Source organism: Anoplopoma fimbria, chromosome 12, assembly GCF_027596085.1.
Source record: "Anoplopoma fimbria isolate UVic2021 breed Golden Eagle Sablefish chromosome 12, Afim_UVic_2022, whole genome shotgun sequence".
Classification (NCBI taxonomy): domain Eukaryota; kingdom Metazoa; phylum Chordata; class Actinopteri; order Perciformes; family Anoplopomatidae; genus Anoplopoma; species Anoplopoma fimbria.
Genome location: NC_072460.1, coordinates 8,935,629 through 8,963,465, shown reverse-complemented (window position 1 = coordinate 8,963,465; position 27,837 = coordinate 8,935,629). Strand labels below are relative to the sequence as shown.

Sequence of the window (27,837 nt, the reverse complement as noted above, 5' to 3'; positions counted from 1 at the left end):
GCCCTAATTGGTACACCCATCGGTTGCAATTTGCAGTTAGCAGGTGAACCATAAAGCGTCACAAAAACTGCAGTATATTAAATAATACAGAAAAAACACAAGAAACAGTTTTCTAAGCAACACTCGTCTGTCTGAATGTTAACTACTGTGTCAAGTGTTCTGGCCAACAAGATTAGAACATTTGCAAACCTAAAAAAAAAGAAAAATATTATTTTAAAGGTCTACCCACACTGCCGTTACTCAAACGTTTTGCGGTTCACTTTCAGTAACATTGTGTGACACTTTTGATTTACTAGTTGTTCTAATAATAATAGTAAGTGCAGTCAAGCTTTACAGTTATCGTTTACTTTAACTGCTGCTGACTTCACTTATGGACACTTTAAAATATACCAAAAGGTGTAATTGTGACTGACACAGGTTAGATTTACATCACTGGAAACAATGGTTGATGATAGCATTTGGTTATTTTACCAATGGTGATTTCCGGTCTGCTGATGTACATTGGACACATCAGTGGGTGTAATGCTGGATGGTAAGCTCTTTACTGCATATTTTAGCGAGTAAACCGCCAGATATCAAATACAGACAGTGCTGTTTGCATGCTCCATTGTTTCGATTCACATACTCACTATATGAAAGTGAGTTCATCTTTCACCACTTTTCTCTTCAACTCTGTAAGGCTGCTCATGATCAAATATTCTAAAATGAGAACACCTCAAGTCAGTTTCTGTAGGGAAGGTGACATTCCCTAAAAAACAGCAACTTCCATGAGAACCTAAAACTGGATAACTCTCTCCACGGTGCAGCGCCTGTGAAGAGTGGGTTAAGTGCATCCACTGTTGGTAACAGGTCTGACAAAAAGTAGTTCTCTACTTTGGTTGAAGTGAGACCATCTCCATTTCCTTAAATGTTCAAGTTTCCTTTTTAAATAATGAGGTAATACTGATGAGGTGATTTGTTGTGTTCAACAAAAAAAGATTAGCATAATTAGCACTGACAGGCTAAAGTCACACATTTGTTTAACAATAAAGATCCCACGCTCACATTTTACCCTTTTCATGAAAAAGCATGAGCACGTGTGAAGGCAACTCTTGTGGGGACAGAGCTGCTTACTGCTGAAAGGCCTGGTAGTAGTGAGGTAGGGAGCTGGAAGTGCTCATAGCAGGACTGCTGTATGCCTGAGGTAGCTGGCTATGGTTATGGGCTCCGGGGCCTTGTGGTACATGAGCCTGTGGAGGCTGGAAGAAGGTGAAAGGCCCTGGTGCCTGGGAAGACAGGCCAGAGGAAGAAGATGGAGGGGAAGTGGTTGTGGTGGCGGGTGGATAGCTCATCACTAACCCTCCCATCCCCATGTGAGGGCTGTAGGGTGGCAGGCTGAAAGGCAGGAAGCCCAGCAGAGGCCCGAGGTCCATGTTAGTGGTGCAGGACAGCTCGGTTGAGGAGATAGCGGGGCTCCTTGACAACAGGTGGGGGTCACCGCCAGCACCCACGCCTTCACCCAGCACCTCCCTCTGAGGGGAGGCAGAGGTAGAGGTAGAGGAGTTGACTGCACTCAGGTGAGGTGGGGGGGCACTCTGCAGGTCCAGTAGGAAACTGTCCACGTCGGCGCGAGGGTATGAGGTAGATCCGTGCTGGTACCTTGCCATGTTGCTGTAGGGCTGCTGCTGCGGAGCCACCGGGGGCTGCAGGTGATGGTGGTGGGGGTGAGAAGATTGGGGGGGCATGTGGCGAGCCACGCCCATACTCGAAGACAAGGAGCCCTGCATGAGGCCATGAGGGTGGCCCATCCCGGGGACAGGATTGGCCATGGGGTAGGAGTTGTATATGTCCCTGGAGAAAGCCTCCATGGGCTCCTTGGAGCCTATATCAGACGCCACGGGGCTCGGCTCCTCCTTCACCGGACACTGGGTGGAAGGGGTCGGTGTAGCCACAGGAGTGCTGCTGGGTGTGCAGGGTGGCATCAACCCTGACTCCTGGGCGTGGCTCTTCTTCAAATGGCGAGTAAGATGGTCTCGGCGGCCAAAGCGCTGTGCACAGCGCGGGCACAAGAAGTCTCGGCGGCCAGTGTGCACCACGGCGTGACGGCGCACATCCTTACGAGTGTAAAATCGGCGGTCGCATCGCTCGCACGAGTACTTCCTCTCTCTCACTGGAAGAGTAGCGTTAGAGTTGCCCTCTGATGGGGGAGGCCTGTCAATATGGCTGCCCAGGTGCTCCAGCAGGGATGGCGCCCCCTCTGGACAGGGCAGGCCCGTTGCAGCGCTGTGGGCTGCAACCAGGTGGCGTCTATAACCCAGCTGGGTGTTGTACTGCTTTCCACACTCCTGGCAGTGGAAGAGCTGCCTGCTGGCTGAGTGGCTCTCCTGCAGCTGGCTCTTCAGATGGTCCTGCTGGTGAAACATGGTCTAACAGAAGGAATAGTACTGGCTTTGCTGCTGCACAGGGACTCTGGCCAAGAGCCGGAGCAGACACAGGCAAGACTCATGAGGATCCTCCAGAGAGCTGACCATCAGCCTACAGACCTCTTGTCGTTTTGTTAACTTAGAGTGCTAGAATTAATGCTAAGTGCTGTTTGTTGATGGTTTGATGGTCTCTTGTGGCAATGACTAGTGGTCTGTCCTGCCTCACTGGGGCAAGCCTGTGTCCAGCACTTGGTTTCTGTGACAGCAGCTGCCATAGCAACCCCAAAAGGGCTGCGGTGATGAGGAGCTGTGGAAGCTCTGACTGGGTCTGTGTGTTTCCTGAGAAGAGCTCTTGTGTTGGCCCACAGTCTTTTTTAGTATTCAGGAGCCCTGAATGCCACAGTCACAGCAGCTGAATCACAGAGGCAGCTCAACATCTTTACAGACCTGCAAAACAGAAAAAAGGGTCACTTTGTGCAAATGATAACTTTTAGCGTAAATGCTATGGCGTACGAGGTACGCTGGATTACCCACCTTTAAATAACTATAAAAAGAGCATCACATACTTCACACATTTTATTCTACACGTTTACAGAAAAGGTTATTCCAGGGCCTTTTATAGCTGCTGCTATGACAAAGGAAAAAAGAAAAGAAAATGATCAGTATCCGCCTTGCATCAGCAGAGGAGAGCAGGCGGACTGCCCCGTCAGTGAACACATAAACACTGGTTAAACTAAACTACAGGTCACAGTGAAAGTGAAACTGTCGAACAATTATTACTAGTTATTGTCTATTGCAGTACATATGGCTATCGTTTTATCGCCCAGGCGTAATACATCATATTTAAAGCTTATTAACAAATACTGTTCCAATTATTACATGACCGCCTGATCATGATTATTTTACAACAATCATCTCCAATTGTTAGATTCCACAATCAAATGAATTTTAAATTTTCTAAGAAATGTGCAACAAATCGAATGTGAATGATGTACGTTTACATCAGCTGGGTTAAGACAAATAAATGGCAATGTTCCAATGTCAAGAAAGGTCTAGACCTTACTGCTATCGGGCAGGACCTTTTCTTCAGCTCATATGAGACCATATTTCTTGCTTTCCAAAGCAATATGGTGCCAGAGAAGAAGTAGAGAGGATCTCCCCTTTGGGTGCAGCAGTGCGTTTGACTGACAGTACTTTGCTGCTTCATTTCAGTAAATTCAAATGAAACAGGTTGGAACTGTTTTGCAACGTAATCTGACCATCATTTTTTCTATAAAAATAATTCCATCCCTTGTTTGTCATATAAATGTGCAAAAGTGGAAGTTTTGGATGGAAGTATGGCTGTTCGTTTCCTTGTTGCACATCAACTTCATAAAATAAAATAAATCAAGCTTTCTTCTTTATAAATGAAATAGCTGAAACTAGCTTTTTAACATAAATGTGCTGCAGAGTGAGACGTTTATTTGTGGCAGTCTATTCACTCTGGTATATTTGCTCATATTGTAGTATGAAGTAGAAAATAAATGTTGCAAATAGTTTAGCTCAGCCTTCTCTAACCTCACCGCTCACACAGAATGCTAAAGTATTAGAGAGATGGAAAGAAAATGTGGCCAATAGTTTAGCTGTATGAAGAAGGCAGCTTGTAATGAATAACTAATTCTACCTTGTGGTTTAACGGACCATGGTAGAACCGTGTTCCGAATGGATGCCCCCTCACAGTTCAAATGCATGTGAACTAAAGATTTAAACCATCAGAGATGGGCATTAATGCTTTCTAGTCTCTAATCCCTGATTGTGTTAGATTGTGAGCAACATATCCATGTTGAAATCGACAGGAGTGCTAGTAGCGTTGGCAGCACCGAGGGCTAACAGCTAACGTATGGAGGTTCAATTCAGTTCCATCCAGTTCCATTATGATGCGTTCATGCTCTACTCAGCAACAATGAGTAATGGGTCAAGTATATATTATAGGGGTGGAAATCTCTGCGCACCTCACGATTCGATTACGATTCTACGATGCAAATATAAAATATCAATTCATCTTGATGCATTAAGATACATGTGGTAAAAGTAAAGCTACAGCGATAAAGTGCACGGTTAAGGTGGCGCAAAATTCTTTGGCTCATGACATTCCAATTATTATAAATTACTTTGTAAAAACATGCAATAGTCCCCTTTTTCTTCCTCTTTCTCTGTCACTTTCAAAACCATGCACAGCAAGCGCAACATGTTTTTATCTTCCAAAATATTCTGCTTCAATCCACTTTCGTTGGCATTTAGCTATTTTCTCTCCGGTCGAAAACTGTTTACTCTCTTGCATGTACCTGAATTAATGGAGTGGTCTAGCAGCAATCTAGCGTTATAAATTTTACCACAATGAAATAAATATTTTTTTAGGGTGATAATACCAAATATGACCATAGACATTCTAAGCTTCAATGGAAAATCTCAATCAAAGCTACCGTTTGATTCAACTAAGGATAGCTAGTCTCACAAATGGCCAGATCTTCATGAGTTTTAGGATTTTTATGAATAGAAAATGGACCATTGAAATGAAGATTGATTTAATCTGAAAATGTGTTTTTTTGGTTTTTTTTTAACCCAACCCCAATTTATATAAGAATATCACCCAATATTTGGATATCGGAACGTTTAACTCCCTTATATCAGTGTTGGACCCCAAAAAACAATGTTTTGTTGGGCTTTGATCGCAATATAATAGAGCACCTTTGGGACGAGTGTTGCATCATGAATTACAGCTGCATGATATTGGGGGGAAAAAATGACCTATTTATGAAAAAGTACAGGAATTTCCACCCTTATTTTGTATATCTTAAAGTAGATCTATAAACAATTTAACAATAAACTCATGGATGGTGATGACAGCAAAAGATTCACACCCACAAAGCAAGGTAAATGAGACAGGCTCCATGTTTCAAGTCGGGTAAGGTGGGATGCAGATATCGCCACATTGAGTACACGGCCCCAGGAAGCAGCGGTAAAGCTCAGGGTTGGAGCCACGAGCAACGTTCACCCAGGGCTGACCCAAGCCAATCTAGAGCCAGTCGCAGAACACAGCTACTGCGAAATGTGTCACTCTGGTGAACAGCCGACATCAGTCAAACCAATCAATAACCCCCTTAAAACCAAAATGTTTGCTGCCGCCTTTATAGATCATAATTCCACAGGCTTTAATGCACAATTGTTTTAATATGTACATATCATCGGTTCCTGTCACTATAAATCCTAAACACCGTTCATATAGTATATAGATCTTTACATTATTTCTTTGCACTTTTTGTGTTATTCACATCTTATAGAATCCTTAACTATTTACTTTCATTTTATAGCCTACCTAGACTGTAGGTAGAAATGGGAAACACTGGATTTGTCATGGAAAACGAGAACCATGCGAGCTTTCCTTTCTTACCAAGCAGCAAAAACAGTTGTAGCCTGGCGCGTTTGGGTTTATTTGCCGACATTGCACGTTCTTCGATGTGACTTTTTTGCACATGGACACATCGCATTGTTGATGCTGAAACCCCTTGTTGAATCAATGCCACCAAGAATTAAGGGAATGCTTAGGGCAAAAAGGGGATCGAACCTGGAACTAGAATGGCGTACCTAAATAAAGTGGCCGGTTAAAGTACACGTGTGCATTTTAAAAACACCTCTGAACCTCCATCTTTACAAAAGGCTCCATAATTTTCCTATACAGCTGATCATTGTAGTTGTAATAGTGAGTCAACAGATGGAAAAAAAGTGCATTTGTTTTTAACTATTTACAGCAACGGATTAATCCACATTTGGCACTCTACTGAGCATTTGGGGCTGCAGGATGCTTTATGTAGAATTGAGTCAAAATGGAACAACAATAGAGCTCTATGGCTCAGAGGAATAAGATAAGTCAGGCTTTGATACACAAGCAATACTTGTTAGTAGATACATTGTTGGTTGGGCTCTGCAGTGTCTGCACATGGCCATTTGTTGTCAAGAAGAAAAATACTGAATATCAACAGACTAATACCTCAACCTCACTACATTTTTGTAGAAAGCAATCTAAAAATGTGCCTACCTGACAGGTGCATTTGTTTAACTAAGAACTGTTATTCCCTTTGTGACAAACTAGTGATTTGGGGCTAATGTTATAAAAATGAATTTGACTGACGAGATGCAATCTCGGTTAATAAATGTAACATGTTTGTATGTATTTTAAAACTTCTCAAGAGTGTACATCCAGTGTTTGGACCTGCCATAAGCTGGACAAACGCTTACATCAATAATGTAACTCTGAACAGCACCATGCTTCCGAAATGAAGCCTTTTACTTTTAATAGTTGTTGTAAATACCTTTTATTATTTCATGTAACAACATCTGCATACGGGACCTTTACTTTAAAATGGCCCAGTCTTCTATTTGAACACATTTGCCACCAGTGGATGTTCTCCAGGTCATTATTACTGGAAGCACAAGTAGGGGGGGGGAGTCTTGTTTAAATGACGACTGTGCGTCAGGAGTGCGGTGATGGGGAGCTGGTAGTGCCATCTTGTGGGTCTTCAGCATGGAGCTGCCATAAGGGCTTTAATCCCCGCATCTTGTTCTACTTTAACCCTCTCCCGGTGTCTAAACTCTGTGAACATGCGTTTCCCCGTTGGATCCAAATGAAACTGGGGGGGGGACTTCCATAACGGCGCATAATCGCAGCTTGCCTGAAATGATGAATTCTGCGCTGGCAGCGTTTTGAGAGCGGTGGGACGGGGGTCATTACCACACCGGGGCTACATTACACTGCTAGCCCCGGCTCTGTTCACTAAATTCGGCGGCGGAGGCTAAGTTAGGTTTCATGCTTTGGATGTTTTGAGTGGACATGACGCTCGTTGTGTGTGGAGTGAAGCCGCGTACTGGGGCTAGCGTGGCTGGTGGGTGAAGTTAAGAGTCCGCTGAAGCAGCATGCTTGGTTAAAAAACAAAAGATGAGCGGTTCACTAAGTTGTATCGGAGTTCGTCTTGCGCGAGCTAACTCCTGTGTGTGTGTGTTACCGGAGCGGGGGTGAAACTCACAGCTCCGGCTCAACAGACACGGACACAACGCTACTCACCGACTGACCCTCCGTCCAGCTCTTCGTCCAGCCTCCACACCGCCTCGGTATCGACATTTTTGGAACAAGTTTTAAAGATGTTTGTTAGAGTCCGGGGCCTGGACTGCTGGGCGCCGCGCTGGAAGCCATGCATTCTGGGAGACTGACGTCACACACCCGATCCATCCACACACGCGCACACGCACACGCACACATACATACACACACACACACACACACACACTTTTCATTATACTAATAAGAATATTGGTTGTCAATTAAAATTGGTAAATTAAGGGTTCCATTTTTTTTTTTTTTATGTGACGACTTTTTACACCAAATCATAAACACCTACACTTATATACCAACTCCAAAGCTGGCTAATTGCCAAACTGCACTGCCCTAGTACATGCATTCTAAAAAACATAGACTTAAATAAACCTTTATTAATGAATACTGAAATAAAACAATGAGGCAATTAGGTCAAAAGTTGTAGGCCTAGGCCTTATGCATGTCTTCTTCTTACTGCAGTAAATATTGCACTTATTGTATTCGTATTAGTTTGTTTGTTTCTGCACTGTACTGTACTTTTGCTCTGGTTTATGCTCTTAGATGCTTGTTTAAGAAAGGAGATGCACTTATGACTTCTGGTGACTAGTAGTTCTCTTGAATACCTATGTTGAATACACTTATTGTAAGTCGCTTTGGATAAAAGCGTCTGCTAAATGACTGTAATGTAATAATGTAATGTAAAAAATAAGTTTCACTCTGTAGCATGTCACGTATAAGATTATCATCTATTGAAACAACTCTGTGGGGAAGGTGTTTTCTGTCTTTAAAAGGTGTTGCCCAAAAGTAATATCTAATGTTGACTCTTCAAACAGTAGGATACTTCGGATAATCAAAAACTTTACTGAACAATGAACATTTAGAAACGAATTGAATTCCAAACATTATAAGGATTTACTTAAATAGTCGTGAGGTGTAATACACACACAAAGACCATGATACATATAAAATTATATTACAATAATAATTTTCTTTATTAAATTTACTGCAAAGTGATTCATAAAAAAACAAACATTAAAATAATAAAAAAAAGTACACAAAAAATCAGGTAACAAGATTTAGAAGGGAATTTTTTTTTTTTTTCTGTAACCATAAAGGTAATTCAATACTTTTGCTCTGGTTTATGCTCTTAGATGCTTGTTTAAGAAAGGAGATGCACTTATGACTTCTGGTGACTAGTAGTTCTCTTGAATACCTATGTTGAATACACTTATTGTAAGTTGCTTTGGATAAAAAGTGTCTGCTAAATGACTGTAATGTAATGTAATGTAATGGCTATATGTCATTGTATTAAAGTGTTAAATAGCTTTCACATATGTGCAGAGAGAAAGTAGATCCAATGTTTGATCCAAAGTTTTTACATTATTATATATTGTTATTACTGATCACACGACATGTTCGTGTTCTAAGCAGATGAACTATATTGTTATACAGTATGTGGTTAAGATATATTATCTGTGTAGTTGGATAATGGGGGGGGGGGGGGGCTCAATCTGAAACAATATAATATGATTATGTGTATGCAGTATCTGTTCAAATGTACCATTTGCATGCGGGGAAGGCCGGACGTTGTTTTTGTTGCATTCCTGCGGAGTGTTTGACCTTTGACCTGTTTGTTGCATTCCAAAGAGGCTTGTCCCTGCAGCAGCAGCAGCACCAGCCCTGCACTCACACTCACACTGCTCCTGTGCTCCAGAAAAGACGATGCGTGTTGAGCTAGTTTAAGACCGAGGCACTGGAACACGAGAGTAGCGAGGATTACCACAGGCTAGCCGACACCGTAGCACCGCATCGCCCCGAGATATAAAGGAACGTCTTGTTCTGGGTCTGCACAGTTAGTTAACCTAGAACGTAGTTAGCCATTTTTTTTTTTTTGCTAAGCAGCTAAACCGCCATCGCATTGAGGTTTTGCTTTTGTAGACACACAGCAGGATCGCCGCAGACATCAGCGCAGAGGAAATGAAGGACAAACAAAAGAGAAAGAAGGAGCGGACCTGGGCTGAGGCAGCTCGCATGGTAAACAAGTCTTCTTCTTTTTTTAAAAACTAGCTGCATGTAAATGATGTATGGATGAATGTGACGTGGTGGATTTAAGGTGTGTTGTGTGAGTTTATTCTCCTCACCCAACACTGCCTGTACTCCTGCTGTAAAAAAAACAATTAAAATCAGATAACTAGATTAGCTATTAGCAGTGGTAGCCTATCCAGCAGGTTATGTTTGGATTACATGTGCTGCAGGTCTTTCTGGTTGCTGACATACAGAGAGCCGCCGTAACGCAACATGCTAACGCTGGCTAGCACGCTAACAACTAGCTAACCTACCTCTCCTGTTTTGGAGCTCTTTGTTTGCTAGGCAGCAGGCTAGCTTAGCCCTTACGCTAATTAGCATATGAGCAACCTGAGTTAGCGTGATCTCAGTTTACGCGATCGTGTAAACAAATCGGTTAATAAAACGCGACTAATAGCATTACTGGAATAACTTTAGCATTGTACAATATTTCGATATTACCCTTGCGCTGACCATAATGCACGCTACCATTAGCAAAGCTAGCAGCTATCGTTAAGCACTAAGCTAGCTAGCTAACTCAGCGGTATTGTGAATACAGATTGGGCACAGAATGGTGCAGGGAGATAAAAGAAGTCCCCTCAACGTTAGTTAACATCTGGGCAGCTGGCTCTTTGTTGGATAAGTGCACCGAGGACTGTGTAAAATCCCCAGTGTGAGGGGCAGTGGGTTCGTTAGCTACTTGGGTCTGTTTTGACCGGATAGGCCATGGCTCTCTGTGCTCCTACAGCTGGTCTCCTAGCTGTGTACAGTCACATACATTTCAAACCATGAAGCTGCTGCCTACAATGAAAAAGGAGATCTATTCACTCCTGTTGTTTTAGAAGGTCAATTAAAGGGGTAGTTAATTATTTTTTGAAAGCATATCCCTATTTTACACTGTGCGGATGAAGTACATGGGAAGGTTTCAGTTTCATTTGGTACACCAATACAATCTTAAGGGCAATTCAGTACAAGCTCCGCCACGTCTTCTGCTTTTATGAACTGTTTAGTTACCCTTTTTTTCCTCTTCTGAATCCTTTACCATATCTTTATAACTGAGCTTGTGGTTAGTGGTGGTGTTGTACTGGACAGAATTATATTGAGATTGATTCATTCATTCATTCATTCATTCACCTTCCGTAACCTGTTTATCCAGTTAAGGGTTGCAGGGGTGTTGGAGCCGATTTCAGCTGTCAATGGGCGAAGGGCAGGGTACGATACACCCTGGACAGGTCGCCAGCCTATCACAGGGCTGGCATATAGAGACAAACAACCACTCACGCTCACATTCACACCTACGGGCAATTTAGAGTCTTCAATTGACCTAAGCTGCATGTCTTTGGACTGTGGGAGGAAGCCGGAGAACCCGGAGAGAACCCACGCTGACACGGGGAGAACATGCAAACTCCACACAGAAGGCCGTCTGGTCCGGGAATTGAACCCGGGCCCCTCTTGCTGTGAGGCGACAGTGCTAGCCACCAAATTTTCGCAAATAGGGTGGGCAGAATATTAGTTCACCTCTCAATATAATGCAGGTGAGTGTTGCCAAGTTAAAAGCAGACCTGGAGCATGAATTTTGTCCAAAGTCTTTTCATGCCTCAAAGGTTTGTTTTTGAGGCATGAAACGCCATGTGAGGTACGTGGCCATTGGCAGGCTTATACCCACGGTCCACATCCGGAGAGTCCGACTAGTCGTGCATAATGTTGATAATAAGTCGTGCATAATCCATGTTTTGTGTTTGTATAGCAGATTTGTGTTCAGATATGCAAATCTTTAGAGGTTGATTCCTTTGTCCAACATAAACTGGAACACAGCAACATCTGAGCAAGAAGACAAGTGTCTAATGTATTGTTTGGTGTATTTTTTTTTACCAGTACAAGGATGTGTCAAGCAGTCAGTTGATGTCTGATTGCTTAGAACATTGTGCATAGTGGTTGATTAGAAAGCCAGGGCACAGTATAAGGTGGTTTTCTAATGTCAGAATAAACCTGTCCGTCTCTCAGATTATAGGAACGTTTACACCTTATCAACGGAGACAGAAAATGTTTTAAGTTAATGTTAATGCTGTTGCACTCTTAACTAGCCGGGATTCCCTCTCTCGTCTGGTGTGTGTATGAAACGCTCTTTCATTTAACAGCATTTGACTGGAACTCTCATGGTGAGAAGAATTTCTGAGAGTGTTGGTAGAAATTAGTTAAGAGGCAATATCCTATCTGGATGTTTGTTGAGGTAAATGGTGAGAGCATCAAGATCTTTTCCATGAGGTATTGACGTGTAAAAGCTGCATTCCAAACTGATCCCAAGATATCAGCTTGTTCATATTGCACTGGAGATTCATCAATCCCCATTTTTTTCAGTTCAAATATCTGAATTTGGATATCTGCAGACTGATACCATTACCATTGCTCTTTCTACATAAAATCTGCACTGCAAATTTACATTAAATTACATTCCAAAGCAATGTATTTGAACTATAGGTTAAATTTGCATCGCATATAAACAGGTGTAGCAGTGCTACGGCATCTCACGTAATGTTTTTAAAGAACTCAGACAAATGAAGTGCCCAGTTATGCTATGCATCGGCCACTAGTAAGTAGGGTCGTCACAATTTCAATTATAAATCGAGAATTGATCGCAATACACTTTCAAATTCGACCCTCAAAGGCCACTTCAGTTGTCAGACGTGCTTGGAAAAGCAGGCGTGAGCAGAGGGGTATTCAGCTGGTTGTAATCTTCAACCTCACATCTAGATGCCACTAAACCTTGCACACTGTCCCTTTTTTAAACATCACATTACCTGACATGGATAAAAATAAATTACTGTTGCTGTGCCTGTAACGGTCGGGTAGATATTATCAGGCAGCTTTAGCTTATCACTGTCATTGTGTGCTCATGTGGCTCCCAACCTGTAACAAGATATTTGGGATTAGATTTAATCTTTTGACATTAATGACAGAAAAAAGGCTTCCCTTCGAATGCCTGAAATGGGCAGGAACAAAAGAGTTCAGGTAAATGAATGATAAACCCAAAAAGATGAATCATTGATGTCTTGTTATTCTATTACAAATTTCCTTAATGGTCATGTGCTGATTTATGTTATTATCAGCAAACTCTGCTGCAAAGACTAGCCTAGCTGTTGGTCTATTATTTTTGAGCTGGTCAATCGTGTTAAATCACTAAGAGAAATTGAAATGCCTCAGCATCTCTATTTGTCCTGTGTTCATGTTTTTCCCTTCGCAATGCAGAAGTATTTGTCAGTCTGTGGTAAAAAACAATGTGGATGTTTTCTAGGTTTTGGAAAACTTCTCGGATGCACCCATGACTCCCAAACAAATCCTCCATGTCATCCAGACCAAGGGGCTGAAGGAAATGCGGTGAGACACAAATACACACACACAGACACACAGACAAACACACAGTTTTTTGTAGCAGTGTTAGCCGGTACTGTTTTAGGGCTAACAACTGTTATGATACAAGCTTGAATCTGACTGCTTTAACTAATAAGATAATCCTTTATTAGTCCTACAGCGTGGGAATTTTGCAGGATTACAGCAGCAAAGAGGGTAGTGCAAACAAGAGACATGAATAAAAACAAGATCAAAACAACTATTATAAATAAGTAATAACACAGTAAATAATATTAAATAAGTGTTAGCATTGATATGTGGCAGAGCTGTACCTTCAATGTAGAACTACAAGCCCAGCACAGTGACACTGTGGCTCATTTGTCCATTAATCAATCCAGAGTGGATCATTTCATTTGAAAAGGGCTTCTTAACTGAACTGATCTCATGTACATGTGTTTTGTGTGGTTTTAACTGATGTTCTCTATTTCCTCCCACATGGAACACCTGATCTGCTGCTGGCCAAAACAGGAGGTAGGTTGGATGATCCAGGACCTTCATTACATATATTAATAACGTATTTTCTGTAACCAAGCACTTGTCCTGTTTTTCATGCTCTCATTCTCTCTAAGGCCTTATGTTTATACTTGGTACAGTGTGCTTTCATGGTAAAGGCAAACACAATGCGCCCTAATACTGTTCAATTCAGGAAAATTGTCACAGTCACCTTTTTACCCTAAAGGTGTGATATCTGCCAATGGGCGCATTATGATTGCTGTCGATCGTGGCGGCGTTGTAACCGCGGAATGAGAGCAGTGCAGATAAGGCAATGTAAATAACACAATACACAATAAAAATATTGAAGATATACTTTTTGTTATATCTTAGGATATCTTTGGGGGCTACTGTGGCTCAGTGGTAGAGCAGGGTCCTCCTCCGATCAGAGGATTGGCTGTTCGATCTCCGGTTCCGGCAGTCACTTAACCCCAAATTGCTCCAGCAGGCTCTTCCTGTGGTGTATGAATGTTAGAGTCCTGATGGGCAGGTGGCACCTTGGTAGCCCCTGTCAGCAGTGTATGAATGGGTTTGAGTGGTCAGAAGACTAGAAAAGCACTATACAAGTATAGTCCATTTACCATTTCACTGGTGCTTTACTCTATCATTCATGACTTTGTCAATTGATGTGTTCCTAATGACTTCATATCATTATTTCTGGTTTCTCTTGATGCTTTTTAAAGAATCATTTTAAATACCAATGCATTGGGGTCTTGGGGGACTCCAGTAAAAAGCACCCAATTGCAGCCCTGTGCAGTTTTAATAGATAGAATAGAATAGAATAGAATAGATAGATAGATAGATAGATAGATAGATAGATAGATAGATAGATAAAATGTTTGCCATGGAGGTAGGGGCACATTTCTGTCTTTTACGCATTTCCTCATGTGCTCGGCCTATTTTCATTTTACACAATATGCAAATTAATTGTAACTACCCTTACATAATAATCAAGTCTGGTATCACACAGAAAAGCCAGTAGCACAATCAACATTTACTGTAGCAAATGTTCTGTTTGTCCAGTTTAATGGCAAAAACTCTTTCTGTGTTTTCCACTAGCAAAACAATACAGAGAGTCATTCCAACTGTTCAAGAAAAGAGAAGCACATCGTACTCAAAGTGCTATTTCAAGTTAAATTTTTTGGGTTTTCCAGGTAGTGAATGTAACATGGTTTAGCTACAGCTGGTGACATCTATAATCAAATCGATAGGTAATATTTTAAAATTAGAATGTAATTAATGCTAAACACCAGAGGGTTTGTCAAATTTGGTTGGCATCAAATGGGTTGTTGATTAGAGCAAAGCTGACAGCATCATAAATACTCTAGCATTTTCCCCCTTACTTATTAATATTTTGGTTATTTTTTAATCCGTCCCATAGCTTTTCAAAACAACATTTATGCATGTCCTAAGACCCCATATGAGTGCTGACCCGACTGAATCAAAGGATCACAGGCAGAACTGCTAGACATGTTTTGCAAAGTGGTTGGACATGCAGTAATGGCTGCTGCCATTGGTCGCAGGAGTAGCTGCCTCTTTGTCGAAAGAAACCGGCTCCGCTTGTCCATGTTGATGTGTCCTTGAGCAAGTGACTTAACCCTAAATTGCTTCTGTAGCCTGCGGTGTATGAATGGGAATAAATGACAACATAGATCCTGATGGGCAGGTGGCACCTTAGCAGCCCCTGTCATCAGTGTATGAATGGGTGTGAATGATGACATGCAGAGTTAAAGCACTTTGAGGTGTCTGAAGACTAAGGCTCAATACAAGTACAGTCCATTTAACATCCACACCCAGGAAATAATTCTTATTGGACAGTGATAACATGTCAAAAAGAAAAAAAAAAAAACAGCCGGGCAAAGAAATACAATATTAAAAGGATATTCTCAAAAATGAGCCTGGCTCTGCGTTCCTCCCCCAGTGTTATTAGTAGTTTGACATTATTGTATTATATTATGGAAGATTTGAGTATTTACAGTAACATTCAAGTAATTGTACTGACTCTTCAGTGTTGTTGTTGTATCATTATGTTTCCCAATTATGGTTCTGTAGTTATATCATGATATCAATATACATATCGTATATAGTAAAGTTAAGAGACGGTTGAATGATAACAGAAGCAGAGAGTACCGGATTTGTCAACCGCAATACACTCCATCAAACAGTCCTTCTTAAGGATTAGCCCAAAGCGACTAATAAGCCTGAGTTACTTAAGGGATGGATACCACAATGTGGCATAATCTCTTGACTGTTGAGATGTTTATATCTTCCACGGTCTGCAGTGTATCATCATATCACCCAAGATAAGATAAGATAAGATAATCCTTTATTAGTCCCGCAGCGGGGAAATTTGCAGGCTTACAGCAGCATAGAGTAAAGTGCACACAAGAGACATAGTAGAAGAAAGACAAGATAAAAATGAAAATGAAAAAAAAAACAAGTATTATAAATAAGCAATAAAAAACAGTAGAAAATCAACAATAACTGAAATATTATATTTACAGACAGAAAAAACTATTTAAACTATTATTGCACAGTGTAATGTATTGCACAGGTTTTTATTGTCATGTGGTCTGCTGGGAGCAGAGTTGGTTGTGCAACATTAGCTTTCAGTGATTTCACAGAGATGGACTGTTATGGCGAGCTTTATCGTAATAAAGATGTGAGCACCAGATAGAACTAGAACCTCTTCAGAGCTGAATGTGGCTTTATGTCCGTTGTGTCCAGTCACATGAGTTGTAACAGAGTGTTGCTGTCTGTGCGCAGTGGTACAGCACCCTTGGCCTGCCTGGTCACCATGCTGCACTCCCAAGTGAGGGGAGACCGAGTCAAGAACAGCATCTTCTTCAAGCTGCCTGGACGGATGAGCCTGTTCACTCTCAAGGTACACAAACGGTCCTCTTTACTCTCCACGCTGTTATGTCACTTAACATTACCATCGTAATTGGTGGCAATAGTATATTGATTAAAAAAAAGTTTTCTTTTTTTGGAACTCTTTTCCTAGTGAAGTCCACCTGCTGACGACTTATTGATAAGATGCTTTAGTTTATGATAGTCCTGGAGTCGATGCAGACAAACGGTTGGCCCAGTTGTTTTTTGTAGGACTAGTCCTGTAATCTACTGCTGTCGAGTTTGTTCACAGTGGCATATAATCCAGTGACAGTATGGACTCTAAAGGAAGCCAGTATTGATGGTTGCCTTTAGCTGCTTATAGGGATAAATACACCACAGGGTTAACCCATTCTGTTGAATTCAGTTTATTTTGTATAGCCCAAAATCACAAATTACAAATTTGCCTCAGAGGGCTTTACAATCTGTACACATGCGACATCCTCTGTCCTTCCCTCACATCGGCACAGGAAAAACTCCCCTAAAAAACCCTTTAACAGGGAGAAAAAAGGAAGAAACCTATGGGAGAGCGACAGAGGAGGGATCCTTCTCCCAGGATGGACAGAATGCAATAGATGTCATGTGTACAGAATGAACAGCATAACAGAGATACAACACATTCAATGTATATGACATAAATGATTCATATAATCACAGTAGTAAGCAGAGTAACGAGGGAAAAAATGAAGACCACTTATAATAACGGCAGCAATGATGGTATAGGGTATAGAATTAGTAATGTGACTAATAATAATAATCCAAGTAGCAGTGGGTGTCAGCCGGGTCACAGCAGGAGGCACGACCACGGTCCAGGTACCACAACGATTCATGGAAACCTGTTCAATCGCTTATTAGTTATATACTTCAAACGTAGTAGCAAATTTAATGCACGACCACAAAATCACTTGATAGGAAAAAAACCTTCGGATGTGCATTACACGTGCAGAGAACATTGTTTTTCTTCACACTCTGTAGAAAAACGCCCTCCAGTGGACAAAGACAACGTCGGAGTCAGAGACGCCAGCAGAGGCGGCCAGCAGCACTGCCGGCCCAGCTTCCAGCAGCAGCACACCTGCAGCAGGCACGGCGGCGGCCTCGGCCGGCCCCACCGAAGCCACTGAGCAGGAAAGCTGCGACTCCACTGAGACCACTGCTGCCGCCAGTGGAGACAACGATGGTAATACTTTACCACACACACACACACACGATTCCTCTTCAAAGCGTTTTTTAACATTACGCCGGGGTAGTCGAGCCAATCCATGTAATGAAACACTCAACACTTTTTTTTTCTTTTAGGAAGTGCAGGTGCGTTTATAAGATGCAGCCTCCCATGATCACCACTGACCTCGATGTGTCGCTAAACACTGTTTTGTTTTGTTGTGTTTGGTGAATTCAGTGTTGTGCTTTGGTATGTGGGTTTCTCTCGCCAGACATTAGATCATGACCATCAGGAAAACAACTCCATTGGATTTGTTTGTTAGTTTTCTCACCTCACTCCTGGAATTATTGAACATTCTGTTTGAAGGTGCAGGACTGGCCCATCGAAAAACCCTACAGGTATCTTATGTCATTGGTGACCTACATGTGGCCTCATGTGTTTATGGCTATGACACATGGGGAGAATATGTCTAATAAATGCATCCACTTTTCCAACTGTTGAATCAGATAGTTCGTGGCCATATTCTGGTACCAGAGTTCTACCTGGCAGCAGTAATGCATGTCCGGTCTTCTTTGTGTGGATGCTGCTGTTGAATGAATCCCAACATCGGTGCAATGCTCGTGCTGGCAGTAAATGAGCATACCTTCATTATTATGTTCTCCTCTTACTGATGTGTGCTCTGACCATAGAGCCACATTTTGTTTATTTATTGATTTCATTTGTTTTGTACAGGGACATATACGGCACGAAACAATGTCAAACACCACATTGATTGTGTCTTTTGCCGCAGTTGCCTGCTTTCCCTCTTTAAGACTTTAATTGTGCCACCTGGATCACCTTGCTCAAGGGTACCTCAGTGATGGTTCAAATGGGGGAGGCAAGTGCTATTGATCCCTCTGTCCTTGAGATAGAAACCTCAGGGTCTGAAAAGTGAAGCCAATGCTGAAGTATCTTAAAGCTGCATTCTCTCTACTGTCCATCAGGGGGCGACTCCTCTGGTTGTATAGAAGTCTATGAGAAAATGACTCTACTTCTCTTGATTTATTCCCTCAGTAAACATTAGTTTACTGTCTCAATCTCTAGTTTCAAGTCTTCTTCAATACAGCATGATGTTCATTTAGTATGTTATGGTCCATTTACAGTCAAATAGACCATAAAACAAAGTATGTTTTAGGGCGGGACTACCTTGTGATTGACAGGGTGCTACCAGAGCCCAGAGACCCCGTGAAGAAAACTCATTCCAACTACTTGCATGTTTTCCCCCAAGAAAATTGTACTGGTGGTAAGCCACCCTGACCTTGAATCAAATTAAATTGGAAGATGAGGGCCAATTTTTCCTAAAAGTGTATTGATTCTTTTAATAGATTTTTTTTATATATATTATTTTGGGGGAGGTAGTCTTTACTAGGTCCTACTCTTTCTGTTGGTGCCCAGAGCTCATGATCATAGCTGAGAGTTGGAACCTACATTTGTCTCAAAGTGAGGCTCAGTCTGATGTTTTCAACAGGTCAGTATGTCTATAGTATTTGAATGCCAGTATGGGTCATTCTTTCACTGAATGTCTTGGCAATTTAAATATGTTCCAGCTTCTACTCGTTTGTGGCCTAAATGAATAAACAAATGTGCATAAGCACCTGTATAATTGTGTATATTCAAAAACATCGCCAGCATTTATAGTCAAAAATGGCCTTTCATTAACTCATCTATTCTAGACAAATTGAGTTTAATCATTCCTCAGATTGTAGGTGTTCTCTGTTCGACTGGTGCAGGTTCACTGCATTCAAATCCCAAATAGCCTAATGTGTTATATGTGTGTGACAGAGTGGAGTTTTAAACGTGTTTTCTCTGACCTGAAGCCTCGGTGGATGAGAGCTCGTCCAGCGCATCCTGCTCCACAGAGCTGCAGCCTCTCAGCACCCAGCCCCAGACCCGCCTCAGCAGGGCAGCAGTACAGCAAGGACGCACAGACACACAGCAAACGCAAAATGCTCAACACACCCAGACCAGGCTGAGCCGCTCAAGACAGGTGAGCACCATGCTGGAGGCCACTGGCTGCTCAATGTTAACAGTGGAAATTCTAACATGTTTTTAGGAGTCAAGGATTTTACAGTAATTCTACAATATCATTGTGTTTGTTTCCAAGTTGGATCTGAGAAGTGTAGCGCCTGACAAAGTTAAGATATTAGCGATGTGTCCCTGTCATGCAATGCATTTGGTCTGTAGAGGGACAGGAAAATAGTGCTGCTTAACATACTGAGAGTGGAACCGTCTACTATGTCCACCTGTCCATCCCACTGTTTGTGTCTCTACAGTCGGGGAGGCAGAGAAAAAAAGCAGTCATGATGCCTCGTGTTGTCCTAACCCCTCTTAAAGTGAATGGAGAGCACGTCCCATCAGGTAAAAACAATTATTTTGTCTTGAACACCTGCATTAACAACACACAAGTAATGATGGCAAGAATTCAGAATGCTGATGGGCCTGACCGGTCAGACCTAAACATTATGCCCATTAATAAACCCAACCGGCAGTGAGAACACAGTAGATGAAGGCACTATATGAAGTAAAGATGTCCTGTTAAAATGCCAAACATGGGTCAGAAACATTTCCGTGTGGTTTTGCTGTGTCAGGGCCCATGAAGAGGAGTCGGGGAGGGGTGGATGTAGACTTTGAAACCCCAGGCTCCATCCTGGTCAACACCAACATTAGAGCCCTCATCAACGTGCGGACCTTTTCGGCCTTCCCCACGCACTCGCAACAGCAGCTGCTGCAGCTGCTTCCAGAGGTGGACCGTCAGGTATGTTTTGTTTCTGTCGTTCCAGTTTATCCCTAGCTTTGATGTCTGTAGTGCTGCTGCATACCCTAATACCAAACATGATTTGAATTAGAATCACATTTATTGCAGCAGCAGGAGTCAACATCACAGGCCATTGCTCTGTGCCTTTTACAGCTGATAGATTCTTTAAAGATTGGGAATTTAAAGCTAAATAGCTAGCAGTTGTCGATTAAAAGAGGAAAAAAGCGTAAACATGAAGCATTGCTTGCATATGCCTTTGATTTGTAATCAACAGAAATCAGTCTGTAGTGTTGACAGAATGCTGACCTGCAATCTGTGAATTGTTGAGCAATGCATCGACTATTACAAGGAAAAAATGCATGCTGTCAAAAATTGTTGCCGTATGCTTGCCTCGCTATTCGTATTTTTTAATTCTGTAATTTTGTGAGACAGCTCTGGCACAAACAGTGTGCTTTTGTCATTTTATGGGTCAATATGATGCAGGTGAGATACAGGCCACTCTTTTTCCTCTTGTATGTATATGTTATGTTATATGGGTTTACTGCTATTTCTACATTGTGTCCACTTCTTGCAGATTGGAACAGATGGTATGGCTAGACTGAGTAGCTCAGCTCTCAACAATGAGTTCTTCACCCATGCCTCCCAGAGCTGGAAAGAAAGGCTGGCGGAGGGTACGTGATTGTTCAATCATGGACAAGCTGCGACATTTAACTGAGAATTCTCCAGGTGCAATATATTCATAAGATGAAAGTTTTGGGACAGAGATAGTGATAGCAGAAGCGAAAAGTAATCTAAAGGTTGTAATCAAGCAGATGAAGAAATCATAAGGGCCAGCAGAGAAATTCATGCCAAATGGCAGCAATTTGCGCCAGAATTCTTTAATGTGTTGTGAATGAGAAGGAGGCCATACAGAGTAGAAGTACACAAAAACAAACACTTCTGCATGACCTCGGTGAAACAGTCCATTCAGGGATCTGATACAGGGAGTGTCCTGTCTTTATACTGCTGCTGGTGGCACGGTCCCGTAACATTATTACAACTAAAAACCAGCTGCTACTTATTAACAGCTGGAGGGTGGCTAAGTCAGGTTTCTACAACAAATTATACTGGTTATACACTTCAAGAAGGGCTCAGTTTTGGAGCTACTCTTTTCAACCTTCACATGTGTTTGACACATTTAGGTGAGTTCACCCACGAGATGCAGGTGCGTTTCCGGCAGGAAATGGAAAAAGAGAAGAAGGTAGAGGCGTGGAAGGAAAAGTTTTTTGAGGAGTACCATGGGCAAAAGTAAGAGCCAACCCATTTCATCCAAGTCTGAAACCACTATTCACACAACAGCCATATAGTTTGTCATATTTGGGTCGGTTCCTTTTAAGTTAACATTTATTAGTTGCCTGCTAGTATCAATAGTATTACTTACAAAAGCTGTGATGTAGATATTCATTTTTGACCGCATGTTATAGGCTGTTTTTCCATCTCTTTTGCTTTCCTCCATGTAATATAGACAACTCTGGTATGACCTTCATCACATAAGGCTACTGCAATATGTAGACAACTGTCAGTGTTTCTATAATGCACTAAAATGTACTTGGTGTACCTATAGGTCTGGCCTGACACAAGAGGAGTCTCTAAAGCTTACCATGAGTGAAGCCAGTGAAGTTGCAGCCAGTGTGCTGGAGAGTGATGTGGCAACTGGTACGCCCAAGAGACGCAGCGTGGGTCGGCGGAGGAGAGATGGCAGGATGAGGAGACGCACGCGGGCTGACCTGCGTCGGCGGGCCCGCCGGACCCTCTGCAAGGCCACTCCTCCGGCCCTGCAGTCTGCAGAAGCGGCTGAGGCCAGTGCTGCACTAGACAGCCCGGCAGTATCTATTGGCTCTCCGATGTCAGACGACACGGTCGTTCAAGGGGAGGTGGTCCTGCAGGCTGAGTGTGGCGTGGAGCTCCCAGCTGAGAGCGCCTCCATAGAGCCAAAGCCCTCTCCCACTCCAGAGCCAGTCACATTGCCAGCCTCCGCTCCTGCTCCCGCTGCTGCTCCCGCTCCTGCTCCCGCTCCCGCTCCCGTTCCTGTTCCTGTTCCTGTTCCTGTTCCTGCTCCTGCTCCCGCTCCCGCTCCCGCTCCCGCTCCCGCTCCTGCTCCCGCTCCGCTCCAACTCCCACGCCCACTCCCACGCCCACTCCCACTCCCACTCCCACTCCCACTCCAACTCCAACTCCAACTCCAACTCCCACTCCCACTCCCACTCCCACTCCAACTCCCACTCCCACTCCCAGCCCCAGCCCCAGCCCCAGCCCAGCCTCCACCAGCACAAACGAGGAGCCTGAAGCAGCGGCCCGCCTGCTCCCAGTGGAGATTCCACCTGTACTGGCATCCACCTCCTCACCATCTTCTTCCTCCTCCTCCTCCTCCTCCTCCTCTTCTTCTTCATCTGCCTCCTCGCCTGTTTCCTCACCCTCCTCACCTTCTGATAGACAGGGAGTGTTTGCCGCAGGCCTGGACTCTTCTTCATCCTCCTCAGCGTCCTCCAGTGCCGCAGTCGCTGCCGATCCGCTGGATGACACCGCCTCTGTGGTCACCTCTATTACAGGAGGTACCGCCACCAGCAGCCGTGAGAGTAGCCCCTCAGCCAGCCCAGCCACCACCCCTGTGCCCAGTGCTCAGCTCAAGGAGCAGAAGAGAAGGCCAGATGAGACTCAGGCCTTCTCCAGCTTCCCCGAAAAGAGGCCGCGGCTTGACGACCGTCAGTCCTTTCGTACCACAATTGACAGTGTCCGTTCAGAGAAGCCGCAGCCGACAGCAGAGGAGCCCAAGGTGCCGCCAATCCGGGTAAGACTTTGTGCACAAAAATGTTTCAGACAAGTTGTTGTCCAGATAAAGTTTGACTCCCTGCCCTTGTGTCTTTGTCCCAGATTCAACTGTCCAGAATCAAACCTCCCTGGGTCAAAGGTCACCCCACCTACCAGATCTGTCCCCGGATCGTGCCCCCCGGCGAGGGCTCGCGGCGGTCTGGCACGGGGGGCGCGCGCACCTTGGCGGACATCAAAGCCCGTGCCCAGCAAGCCCGGGCCCAGCGCGAGGCCGCTGCTGCTGTTGCAGCCACTGGCGAAGGGGCAGGGCCGGCCGGCGTCAGGCTGCGGACTTCTTCTGGGCTACCGGATAGCACCAATGGAAGACGAGCCAGAGAGCATCCAGGACCTATCGAGCCAGGAGGAGGAGGAGGAGGAGGAGGGGGGGGGGGGAGGAGGAGGAAGAGGAGGAAGAGGAAGTGGAAGAAGGGGAGGTGGTGGGATGGAGGAGCAGGGATCGTCTACAGGCACAAATTCGTCTGGAACACAACTACAGCTTCTCAATGTAGAGCCAACGCTACAGCCATCCCCTTCCCTGTCCACTTCCTCAACCTCCATGTCCTTGGAGCCCCCACAGACCCCAAGCCCTCCTCGAGGGGAAGCAGCTGGGGGGTCAGAGGCTGGAGAGGAGGTAGAAGCAACGCCAGCAAGTGTCCAGAGTTCCTTCAATGGACTCGCAGACAAAGCAGCCGATTCGCCTTCCCCAAAGCCTGAGTTGCCTGAGTCTGCTACTGCCCCCGCAGAAATGGCTGACCAGGGTTCTGAAAAACCCCCACTGGCCCCAACCTCCATTCCAGACTCCCTTCCCAGGTTCGGGGCTCAGGGTGTGGATGTTATTCAGACGTTGGCAAGCTCCTTTCAGTCCAAAGAGCAGGTCCAAGTGAAGGAGGCTGGGCTTTGTGGAGTTATCCAGCATAGTTCCTACCACGTTGAACACAAGGAGGTATTCTCTCCCTCAGCTGCAGAGAGACAGCAAACGGACGCATCCTTTCCCCAAAATGCGGACTCTGGTGGAGAGAAAGACGACGAGGCTGGGACACATAGCGACTCCACGGAAACGGCGTCAGACTGTGAGAATGACATCCAGGAGGATGAGCAGCAGCAGCCTGACCAGGACTGGTGCCCCCAAGTGAGCATCAAGAGAAACGGCCAGCTGGTCATCTGCAGCCCTCCTCCTCAGAACCAGCAGCCAGTCATCCAGGCCTACGTGTCCAGCCGTCAAGGTCCGACTGTTATTCAGCCCTGCTTCCCCAACGGCCTGCCTCACCCTCAGCACAGCGGCCCTCATTCTAAGGACCATCAGTCCCTCCCCACAGCCCACCCACAGGGGCTCAGGGACACCAACGTTGTAGTCAAGATGGAGCCTGGAGATGATTGTAGAGCCTCCAGAGAGAGTTCTGCTGAAGAGGAGTTTCGTGAAAGTTTAAAGCTCTCTGTTACTCACCCAACTGCTGCAGGTGCCTCCAAGAGACTGGCCAGTTCAGTCAGACCGGTATCCAGCGTTGAGGCCAACAACCCTCTGGTCACTCAGCTACTGCAGGGCAGCCTGCCCCTGGAGAAAGTTCTACCGTCACACTCTGCCAACAGGCTGGAGATCAGCCGATTGCCAGGACCCCAACCCAGACCACCAGTGGCAAGGACCCCAGGGCTTCGCAGTAGGCCTGAGGTCTCAGCCCAGGGTCCTAGCCCAGAACTTGGTGCGGCCTCCCAGATCCACAACCAGTCTCCAACGGGTTGCCCAGTGTCCTGTCTGATGGAGGCCCCAGCTCCACTGCAGTATCAGTCCCAGCAGGCTCCCGGGGCTGTCCCAGTCATCACCTCTCTGCCGCCCTCCTCATCCTCCTTGTCCTTCAGAAGTAAGTCAGACCTTGGTTCTCTGACGGCGATAGAGTCTGCAGTTATAAAAGACTCACATGGTCCTCAGCCCTCCCAGGGGCTTGCTCCAGACAGGCCGCAGCCGGCCCACCGAACCATGCCTATTGGCCCCTCTCCTCCCCATGCAGACCCCTGTCCCACGGAGGTGTTGCCTACCATTAAGATCAACTGGCGGGCCTCACATACTCAGCCCCCAATCTCTCACCAACTGCAGCTGTCTCCTGCACCTACAGTAAAGAATGAAGTAGGTGTGCGGCCCTATTGCCAGGTTCTTGCCAAATCGGTCTCCATTAAACCCATGAGTGTTACCAAAAAGGAGCCGGGGGGCTCTGTGGACGGCTACCTGAGCGGAGGGGCGATGGAGGGGCTCCTTAACATGGAGATGACTTTTGCCAGAATGGCAAAGAAGGAGCACAGCAAATCTACCTACTCCTCTGGCTCGCCCTCCTCCTCCTCCCCCTCCCCCTCTGCCCTTCCCTTCCAGCTGTATGGGAAGTTCCCCAAGCACGGTGGTGTTGGAGGAGTAAGCTACACAGCCAATGTGTCAGTGATGGACAATGGCGGTTTCTCCCGGAGCATGGCGGACAGTGTGCTCCAGCTGCGCCCCCGCTTGGCCTCCAGCCAGACCACCCTCAGCATCCAGGCCTTTACTGACACTACAGCTGAGGAGGTGGCGCTCAAATGCTCGTGCCGCCTAAAAGCCATGATCATGTGCCAAGGCTGCGGTGCCTTCTGCCATGACGATTGCATCGGGCCCTCCAAACTGTGCGTGTCATGTCTGGTGGTGAGATAATATGTTGGAGCCCCTGTCACTTCAGAACTGCTATCTGTACAGCATCAGCAGCAGGACTTGGAGGTTCCAGGGTGTACAGAAGCCTGATTAGGGTAGAGCACACATGAAGAGCCTGTCAGGCAAGATTTGCCTTGTATAATATAAGTGGTCTGTATTTTTTTTTTTTTTTGTTGTTGCAGATTTTCAGATTTTTTTTTTAGCTGTACTTATATATTATTATTGTTATTATAATTAATATTATTATCATTATTATTATTGTGAATTTGGGGCATGGTTGATTGTAAATTGTGCCTTTTTTTTTGTTTTGTTTTGTTTCCTCAAAAACATTTACCTCATCTTATCTCGCTCCACCTGTCATCATTTGGTGGGTATCATTGTTTTGGTCCCTCGTTTCCTCAGCAAACTGGGACCTATTGTTGTCTCTTTGCGCAAAGAAGTATTTTTTTAACCATTAAAATAAGTAAATGACATTGTTTCACTGGTTTGTGTTTTGACTCATTTCACGGTTCTCTTAAACTCCAGTCTGCTAAGAATGACAACCAAATACAGTGATCATTGAACGGTGATAGGATCCTTGGAGCCTGTAATGATGGCAGATGCTGATCCAGACAGGCCTTTACTGTTGGGGCTGACTGTATGAAGATTCTTCTGAAAGTCCACCGCGTCCAAGATAGCGGTTGCCCATGCCATGTAATACAACAACAGAATTGCCAATACCTTTTTATTATAAAAGGCAGCTGATGCACAAACGAGCAATGTTTCATATATGAGGTGAATGCATGATTGATGCATCATTTTCCAAACAGGTCTTGTAATGAATTTGTTAATTACTTAATCACACACATGGTAAATGCTTTTTTTGTGACCTAAGGGGCCACGTTTTTTTTTTTCTATTTCATTTTGGTATTGATACTATTGATATTCTACACAACATTGATTATCAGTAGTATTGATACAAGTATTTGTGATATGCCCACTCCTAGATGCTGGGAGACTGGAACAGCACTGATACAGCAAAACAAACTTGGAGGGATTTGGCATAGAAACATCTGTACATAGTCTGGGCTGGAGCATCCCATGTCCAGATGAAAGACTGCAAAGGGAGGCAGGAAGTAAATGGATCATACAGGTGAAGCTATCAGGACGTAGGTATTGTGTATGAGAAGCTGTGCACATGTCCTGGAGTGTCTAACAGATATGAAAAAGGAGTTGTGGTCACATTCACCGACACCGGCATTGTTATATTAACTGATGAGTGATCAGTTAATAGGTTCTCCTTGCTGCTTCTCTTAGCATCTGTATTCAAACTTTACATTTAAACATACCCTTAGGGAGTTGTTTTTTTTCCACACTAAACTTGTATCTAACAGTCCTACAAAAATCAAAAATGTAAAGTTTGAGTCAATACAAAAAGACAATCAGTCCAGTCCAAGCATACTGTGGGTTGACCTTTATTTCAAGAGCAACTTAAAGACTAATCCATACACAGCCATCATTAACACACAGACAATACAAAATAAATATTCACCATCACTTTGTTCTTCATCACCAAATAAATACCAAATATGTGTAGCTCAATATTCCCAGTGTATTGCAATGTACTCAAAATAGTTTGTGAAAATAAAAAGGGAAATAATATAAACAGAAGCACCAAAAAAAAGAAATCTTTAGAAAATGATTAAAAAACTTTTAGTTACAAAATATTTGCACTTAAAAAGATCCCAGTATTTTAAATAAATAATAAGATATATAAAACAATTCATAGTTGATATCTTAAAATATTTCCTCTTTGTTCAACAATGCAGAGGAAATGATTCCCTTCTCTTGGTTACCATTTAAATTCTTCTCAGGTAGCATTTTTAAAATAAAATAAATTATAATAAATATATAATGAATAATAAATAGGCATACATAAAAAATAATACAGCAGACATGAATGAATAAGTTATTAAAGCAACATTTGCAAAGGATTTAAATAGTTACACA

General features: G+C 43.9%; 2 protein-coding genes across 3 annotated transcripts; one reads left to right on the top strand and one right to left on the bottom strand.

Moving 5' to 3' along the window:
• Nucleotides 1–923: 923 nt before the first annotated feature.
• Nucleotides 924–7,573, bottom strand: LOC129100228 (zinc finger protein PLAGL2-like). The gene is made up of 2 exons (XM_054609806.1): nt 7,501–7,573; nt 924–2,849 (listed from the first exon to the last, which is right to left on the bottom strand). Exon 2 carries the CDS (start codon nt 2,400–2,402, stop codon nt 1,110–1,112), a length of 1,293 nt encoding a protein of 430 aa, XP_054465781.1. The 5' UTR covers nt 2,403–2,849; nt 7,501–7,573; the 3' UTR covers nt 924–1,109.
• Nucleotides 7,574–9,149: 1,576 nt separating this feature from the next.
• Nucleotides 9,150–26,314, top strand: asxl1 (ASXL transcriptional regulator 1). Of its 2 annotated transcripts, XM_054609401.1 has the most exons (13): nt 9,150–9,564; nt 12,887–12,970; nt 16,259–16,378; nt 17,359–17,560; nt 19,399–19,568; nt 19,855–19,939; nt 20,170–20,336; nt 20,911–21,007; nt 21,518–21,623; nt 21,940–22,349; nt 22,559–23,163; nt 23,247–23,562; nt 23,603–26,314. In XM_054609401.1, exons 1-13 carry the CDS (start codon nt 9,508–9,510, stop codon nt 25,849–25,851), a joined length of 4,668 nt encoding a protein of 1,555 aa, XP_054465376.1. In that variant the 5' UTR covers nt 9,150–9,507; the 3' UTR covers nt 25,852–26,314. The 2 variants fall into 2 exon arrangements, with proteins under 2 accessions (XP_054465376.1, XP_054465375.1); XM_054609400.1 differs by lacking the exons at nt 9,150–9,564; nt 12,887–12,970; nt 16,259–16,378; ... (3 more) ...; nt 20,170–20,336; nt 21,518–21,623 and having other exon boundaries at nt 20,935–21,007; nt 21,940–23,163; nt 23,247–26,314.
• The last annotated feature ends 1,523 nt before the right edge of the window (nt 26,315–27,837 follow it).

Bases quoted from the DNA above. Each gene is read 5' to 3' on its own strand.
- asxl1 (XM_054609401.1), top strand. From the start codon at position 9,508: ATGAAGGACAAACAAAAGAGAAAGAAGGAGCGGACCTGGGCTGAGGCA. The intron at 21,624-21,939 runs GTAAGAGCCAAC...GTGTACCTATAG, and splicing joins GAGGAGTACCATGGGCAAAA to GTCTGGCCTGACACAAGAGG. The intron at 23,563-23,602 runs GAGGGGGGGGGG...GAGGAAGAGGAA, and splicing joins AGGAGGAGGAGGAGGAGGAG to GTGGAAGAAGGGGAGGTGGT.
- LOC129100228 (XM_054609806.1), bottom strand. From the start codon at position 2,402: ATGTTTCACCAGCAGGACCATCTGAAGAGCCAGCTGCAGGAGAGCCAC.